The following is a 7,343-nucleotide window of genomic DNA, read 5'->3' on the forward strand; positions in this document are numbered from 1 at the left end:
TGCGCGGCTCCGCCATTGTGCTGTCCTTGTCCCCGCCACCTCGCCTCCCCACGGCCGTTCCCCGCGGCACCAGCTCCAGGCCCACTACCCTCCTCCCCGGGCTTGCCCACCGGCCCCTCGGCCTCGCCCACTCTGCCCCAAGGCTGCGCGCCCCACCCCAACACCTCCTGCCACCATCTTGTGGCACAGGCAGGACCACGGCCAAGGCGGCTCAGGCCAGGCCGGGTCCCAGCGCCCGGTCCCGGCTCGGTGGGGCTGCAGCCTGCAAGCCGGCCGGGGCTCAGGCTGCAGAGGGGTGATGGCAGCACTTGGGGCGATCGCTGCCTCTCGCTACCTGATGCAACCAGCCGCTGGTGTTGCTACTGCTGGAGCCTTCCCAGCTCCCTCCCCCCTCCCCCCCCCTGCAGCACCTGCGGGCAGGGCCCGGCCCCTCCCTGGGTCAGGCACCAGCACTCTGAGCCCAGGCATGTGCCCAGAGCACGAGGTGTGCTGGGACGGGCCACAGCTAGAGACTGCCTGGGCAGGAACCAGCGCAGCCAGGGCAGACACCTGGGAAGCACAGAGCCAGCTGGGATGGACACCAAGGGCAGACAGACAAACACCAGTGCCTCGTGCTGAGGAGAGACAGGACACCCAGGGCAGATGGGCATCGATGTGCCCAGGGCTGACAGGACACCCAGAACCCACCCAGCCAGGTCAGATGGGCACACAGGCAGGATTCTAAGAGCATTCAAGACCTCAATGCCAAGGATGGGCAGCTGGCACCCAAGCAGCCAGGTCAGAGGGGACACCCAGGCCCCAAACCCAGGTGAGATGGACATCTGTAACAGACACTTGACACCTATGCCCCACATGCTAAGGGCAGACAGACAGACACCTTGCCAGGACCCCAGTACCCAGGATAAAGAGACACGTAGGACAGATGGACACCTGGTACCCACATGCCCAGGGCAGATGGAACACCCAGGACACACAGACCCAGCATAGCAAGCCCACATTCCCAGGACCCCGATGCTCAGGACAGACACCCAGGACAGACTGACAGAGGGCCCCCCCCCCCCCCCCCCGCGACTCCCCCTCTCCCCAGCGCTGTCTCAGAGCCATCAAGGGCAGGGCCTGAAGGCGGAGCTCTGGGGCTCACCCCACCCCTCCCACATTATTTGCATGGAGGGCGGAGCAGCACGAGGTGGTAATTTCCATAAGGGGCGGAGAAACATTTGCATATGGCGCGGGAAAGCGCCGGTCCCTGCACCAGCGTCCGAGGGGCTCCCAGCCGGGGGTGGGGGCGTGTGCCCCAGCTCTCACCCCTTTGCCAGCCCCTCCTGGGGCTTCCCCCATGACGAGAGCAGGGCCGAGGTGGGGATTTTTTCTGTAAAAAATGGTTTATCCAGCCCACATTTGTATAAAACCCCAGGGAGCAGCCAAGACCCTCCCCTGTCCCTGCCCCTGCCCACCACCCTCACAGGTACACCTGCGCGGCCCCCCTCCACTCTACACAGCCTGCAGCCCGCCTCCTCCTCTCTACAGTCAGTTGTCTATGCTCCTCCTGTCAACTATGCCTTAAAAAACCCAATCCCAGGGATTCCCAAGGTTCCTGCTGTCCCAGGTCAGTGCCGGCGGCAGGAGGGAGCAGGCCGCTGCGCATCCTCCCCTCCTTACGCCGTCTTCTGTTGTCCCTTCTTTCCGATCAGCGACTTGTGGATGTGGGGGATGACACCTGGAGAGGAGAGAAGAGGAAAATTCCCATGGGATTCTTTCTCACTTCCTAAAGAAGCTGTGAGAAATCCCTGATCCCCTCTGGAGTTTGGCGCCGGATCCCCGCTGCACTCTGGCAGTCGTCGGCGCTGCCCAATTCCTGCTTGGCTTGCCTTCTCCTTAGGGAAATTCCCAGTCTGGGAGAGGGAGGAGGGAGCAGCACTCACCTCCTCCAGCAATGGTGGCTTTGATCAGGGAATCCAGCTCCTCATCCCCACGGATGGCCAGCTGCAAGTGGCGGGGAGTGATCCGCTTGACTTTCAGGTCTTTCGATGCGTTCCCCGCCAGCTCCAGCACCTGCCGGGACAGCAGGAAGGTGTTGGGGATCCCGAGGGAGAAGGAACTGGGATCTGGGAAGGAGGGAGGCAGGGAGAGCAGCCTGGGACTCACCTCAGCAGTGAGGTACTCCAGGATGGCCGCGCTGTAGACGGCGGCGGTGGCGCCCACTCGCCCGTGGCTGGTTGTGCGAGTCTTGAGGTGCCGGTGGATGCGCCCCACGGGGAACTGGGGTGGGAGCAAGAGACACCTCCTTAGCCTCCACCACATTGCCTCACTTCATCCTTCATTCTGGCCCAGGTTCCCACAACCCTGCCCTTGCCCACAGCTTCCAGGAGCTCCTATATCAAATTGCTGCACCAGCAGATATCCACCACGTTTCCCAGAGTATGAGGCTGGTGGAACACTGGAACAGGTTGCCCAGAGAGGTGCTTGAGGTCTCCTCCCAGCAGATATTCAAGGTGAGGCTCAACAAGGCCCTGGGCAGTCTGATCTAGTTGGGAGTGTCCCTGCTGACTGCAGGGAAGTCAGACTTGGATGGCCTTTGGAGGTTCCTTCCAGCCCAGCCTCTGACTAATAATTATCCAAGTTAATGCTCACACCCTCCCTGAGCCTGGACACAAGGGCCCTGCAAGCCTGGGTCCTCCTAGAAACACCTAGCAATTAAACCTTCCCCTAGTAACACCTCTCCAGTATCACCTAAGACCTAGTAACTAAGGGTCTGCCCCAACCTATTACATAACACCTCTCCAGTATCACCTAAGACCTAGTAACTAAGCCCTCCCCTGGTAACACCTCTCCAGTATCACCTAAGACCTAGTAACTAAGCCCTCCCCTAGTAACACCTCAGACCTAGTAACTAAGGGTCTGCCCCAATCCATTATATAACACCTCTCCAGCATCACCTAGGACCTAGTAACTAAGTGCCCCCCTAGTAACACCTCTCCAGTATCACCTAGGACCTAGTTACTAAGCGCCCCCCTAGTAACACCTCTCCAGTATCACCTAGGACCTAGTAACTAAGCCTTCCCCTAGTAACACCTCTCCAGTATCACCTAGGACCTAGTAACTAAGTGCCCCCCTAGTAACACCTCTCCAGTATCACCTAGGACCTAGTAACTAAGCCTTCCCCTAGTAACACCACCGATCACAAACATTGTGTTTTCCTCCCAAAAAAGAGAGGTTTGGGTATGAGCTCCCTCCCAGAATGTGGGGTTTACCCCAAAACTGCCAGTTTCTGAGGAGCCCAGGGACTGGGCTGTGCCATACCTGCAGCCCAGCTCTCTGGGAGCGTGACACAGCCTTCGCCTTGGCCTTCCCGCTGTCCTTTCCTGCCTTGCCACCAGCCTGCCAGAGAGAAAGGCGTCGCTAATTAATCCTAATTAACTGAGAGACCCGCAGCGCTGTCAGCCCTCAGCATGCCAGCTCCTTGCAGGCAAGGTGCAGCCTCTCCAATGACCCAAAATAACCCAAAGTGGAGGGGTGCCGCAGCTGCTTCACCAACCCCGCTGCACCTCTCCCTCACTTCCCTCTCCGGGTATTCCCCCAGCTTGCCACAAAGTGCCAGGCAGGAGGCAAACAGCCCCAGAGCTGCAGGTTTGTCAGCGGGTTTGCAGCGGCAGCCAGGAGAACGGTTTGGTTCCAGACCGAGAGGCGAGCGCCGACGCGAGGCTCTGCCAGGAGGAACCTGCAGCCCAGCCTGTGGGATTTGAAGGAGATTCCTGCCCTGCTCCAGGCTGGAAAATCACCAGAGAGCCCAAACCAAATCATGACAATCACACTGCGGGAGGTGGCCGAAACCCCTGAAGCAGGAGGGTTTGGGACCTGCTGAGAAACACAGAGGAGCTGAGCAAGGGTTGGCCAGGATCCTGCATCCACCTGGAGCAGCTGATCTGTCTCAGGGACATGGAAGGAAATGCAACACTGCTGAGGGCTGAAGAGGATCCTAACGATGGGGAGGGGACAGCCAGGAAAACCCTGCTGCTTCTGCCTGAAAAATCACCTTGGGACCCCCAGATCTCATGTGGTCAACGAACAACCACCACTGGTATCCCTAAAATTCCATCTCCTAGCCTGTGATTTCTGGAGAAGATCTCCCAGAGCCCCTGCCAAAGGGAGGAAGCGCAGCTCCCAGGCAAGCTGGATCCAAATCCCTGGGTTTACACCAAAAATCGATCCCACAGCTGCCACCCCCTGCTAAAAAGCAGGAATTGTGCTCGTTGCAAGGGAGCCAGAAGCTGCTGTCAGCCCCTTCCACTCCTTCAGGGGAACCTGGAGAGCCCAGGGGCAGGTGGTTAAAATAAGACCCTGGTTAACAGGAGGCTGCTTTGTCCCAGCAGGCTGGGAGCAACCACCAGCTGGGAGTTTCAGTCAGACATCAAAGAAATAAAGGGAAATATGGAATCAAAGATGAAATTCAGAAGTTTGGCTGCAGGACCCAGCAAACCTGTTCTGGTCTGGTGACCAACACCACACCTGGAGGGGGCCTTACAAGCAGGTGGCTCTGCTCTGCTGGGAGGCTGAGGAAGAGGGATCCAGAGCCACTCTGCAGCACCACCACAGCATCAGGAGCTCCTTTTATCAGCACACTTCAAATTTTGGAGGGGGTTTGGGGATAGTTCCTCACTCTGGGATCATAGTATAGTATCATAGTATAGTATCATAGTATAGTATCATAGTATAGTATCATAGTATAGTATCATAGTATCATTCAGGGTTGGAAGGGACCACAAGGATCATCTAGTTCCAACCCCCCTGCCATGGGCAGGGACACCCCACACTAGATCAGGCTGCCCAGAGCCTCATCCAGCCTGGTCTTAAACACCCCCAGGGACAGGGCCTCGACCACCTCCCTGGACAACCCATTCCAGGGTTTCACCACTCTCACGGTGATATATCTGACAGCTCCAGGAGAGCCTTTCCTGCTCGCTCCAAGGGCTTTTACCAGCCAGCTGTAAACTTCCCCACTTCCCTGTGAAGTTTCCCATCCGGCAGCTCCCCACCCGGCTGCTCCTTAAGCGATATTCGGCTAAGCAGCAGCCTGCCAAAGGAAGTCTCGATGTTTGGTCTCCACCTTCACCAGCCCTCGGCAGGGTTCGCAGAGGAAACGCCGCAACAGCCGAGCCCGCCGACGGCTCCCTGCCGAAGCTCGGGCTCCTCGAACAACGAGAGCCGGGGGCCCGGTGGTGAGGGGCGCGGGGCCGCGGGGCCGCCTCGGCTCCTCCTCCCCGCGGGAGCCGCTCCTCCAACTCGCCGCTGGTCTCCCGCAGCAGGCAAACAGCTTCGGTTTTTTTCCCCCCCTCCGTAGTGCTTCAGAGCGCAGTGAAACGCCTCCAAACGCAACTTTGTCTCCATCGCCGCAAGTCGGGAGAGATAATTCGGAGCGCAAGTTTCCTGCAGCCAGCGTTGCATAACCTCCCGGCAGGTTTCCACGTCAAGCCTCAGCCCGGATCTGCCCCTCAGGAGCCTCCCGGGATCCTACCCGCCGCTTACAGACCCCCGCAGGCGGCACTCCCGCAGGCTTCGGCCCCCAAAGAGGCACCGGGAAGGGTTCGGCCCCGGCTTTGCCTCCCCACCACCGCACGAGGGTTTGCCTTGAGGAGCCACCAGCGAGCTCTGGCAACCCGCAGAGCCCTTAGAGAGGGTGCAGGGGTGGGAAGCAACACCCCGCCGGGGCCGGGGCGGGCGGCAGCGCCCCTTGACAGCCGCCGTCCAGCCGCCCGCTGCGTCTCATGCCCCTCGCAGCCACTTCCTTACAACGCAATCAACTTTCACAAGACTTAAGCACGGAAAGCGGCTGTAAAAGAGGCTGTTTCTTCAAAAAAAATAATAAAAAAAAAACCGAAGAGGATCAAGTAAAGGAGTCCCGGCGGCCGCCGGCTCTGACAGCACAATGGAGCTCCCAGCCCCGCCGGCCCGGCCGCTGGGGCCGAGCTTCGGGGGAAGAGGTTCAAACCCCGTCCCGAGGGGCCCTCGCCACCGGTGGCTGCGGTGAGACAGCAGCGGCGGCCCCGGGAGTGAGGAAGGCAGACGCTGAGGCGGCTTTGGCCGCCTGGTCCGCGGGAGGCCCCCGGGGATCCCGCACGGAGGGCAGGGCAGGGCGCGGCGCCGTGTCCAAGGTCACGCATAGGTGACGTGAGCCGCTCCAGGAGACACCCGTTCGTTCTCCACGGCCTCTCACCGAGCGGCACAGGACCCTGGCCACAGCTCCGGGTGACAGCGGCGGCTCTAGCCCCCCCCCCCTCGTCCCCCGTCACCCCCGGGTCCGGCGGGGAAGAGGTTTCCCCAGCTCCAGGCTCCCCCCGGTCCCGGAGCCCCGCTGAGGGCTCCGACCCAGCCTCCCCTCGGCCCTCACCATGGTGTCGCCGCTCCGGTCCCACGTCCGCGCTGGAGCCGCCTCAGGAGCCTCCAGACAATAACCCGCCCGAGCGCGAGGAGGGAGCCCGGCCTGCCGCGGCCACCTCCAGCCAATCAACAGTTCCCATGCTAGTTTGAACATGCCGCTGCCACCAATCACAGAGCCATTTCTTGGCCCCTCTCTGGCTCCGCCCAGCGGCCCGTTTAACGGCTGTTTTTCCTTTGCACACGGCACGCAGGGGTGAGGGCGGGGGGCCGTGCCCGAAGGCTTCCAGCCGGTGGGCGGTGCAGAGGAGTGACGTGATTCTTCACCAATAGAAAGGCAGAGTCTGGCCCACGAGAGGCGGTGCTAGACGGACAGGCAGCTCATTTATCCAATAGAAGGCGAGAACCCTTTCCCGCCCATTCTCTGTCCCCGCCCCCCATGTTGTTTGTTTGCACCGAGAGGGGGCGGGGACGGACGCGGCTGTGAGGGGGGTGGGGCGGTGAGCGCCGGGGTGTAGGCGGGGGGGGGGACTTGCCCAGTTCCGCCGTTATAGGCGGGCACCGCGCTACGGGGTTGGCTTTGCCGTCCCAGGTTTCCGTTAGGACCCTCGGCGGATTTTCCCCCGCGCCTGCTCGGACGCGGGCCGGGGTCTGCCGTGGCGGTGAGGGCTTGGCACGGGGCAGGGCCCGCGGCCTCGGGGCTGCTCGACCGCGCCGAGGTGATCGCCGCCTCAACGCCTCCCTCCGCCGGGGGTGAACGGAGCCCCCCGCCTCAACCCCGCCACCCCCGCCCGCAGGGCTCGGGCTTGAGGCCCCTCCGGGAGCAGCTCTAACCCCGGGTTACAGACTGCGCCGAGCCTGGCGCAGGGGAGTCGCTGCCGGGCGAGGCCGGGCCCCGGGCGGTGCTGTCGAGCCCTTGCCTGTGTCTGCTGGGAAGCACAGAACCCAGGGCTGGCTCTGCCCTGCAGGCT

General features: G+C 61.5%; 1 protein-coding gene across 1 annotated transcript; it reads right to left on the bottom strand.

Annotated features, from left to right (window-relative positions):
* Positions 1-1,391: 1,391 nt before the first annotated feature.
* On the bottom strand, positions 1,392-6,544 carry LOC137450284 (histone H2A.V). The gene is made up of 5 exons (XM_068156641.1): positions 6,386-6,544; positions 3,301-3,378; positions 2,146-2,259; positions 1,923-2,052; positions 1,392-1,717 (listed from the first exon to the last, which is right to left on the bottom strand). The coding sequence occupies exons 1-5, from the start codon at positions 6,527-6,529 to the stop codon at positions 1,656-1,658; spliced, it is 528 nt and encodes a 175-aa protein (XP_068012742.1). The 5' UTR covers positions 6,530-6,544; the 3' UTR covers positions 1,392-1,655.
* Positions 6,545-7,343: the final 799 nt, after the last annotated feature.

Source organism: Melanerpes formicivorus, unplaced genomic scaffold (genome assembly GCF_026170545.1).
Source record: "Melanerpes formicivorus ecotype bairdi unplaced genomic scaffold, bMelFor1.0.p_v2 SCAF_34, whole genome shotgun sequence".
NCBI lineage: Eukaryota > Metazoa > Chordata > Aves > Piciformes > Picidae > Melanerpes > Melanerpes formicivorus.

Excerpts from the sequence above, each read along its gene's own strand:
- LOC137450284 (XM_068156641.1), bottom strand. The coding sequence starts at position 6,529 with ATGTTCAAACTAGCATGGGAACTGTTGATTGGCTGGAGGTGGCCGCGG. Across the intron at positions 3,379-6,385 it reads ACCGGAGCGGCGACACCATG|GCTGGTGGCAAGGCAGGAAA; the intron begins GTGAGGGCCGAG and ends TCTCTCTGGCAG. Across the intron at positions 1,718-1,922 it reads AGCCACCATTGCTGGAGGAG|GTGTCATCCCCCACATCCAC; the intron begins GTGAGTGCTGCT and ends TCTCCTCTCCAG.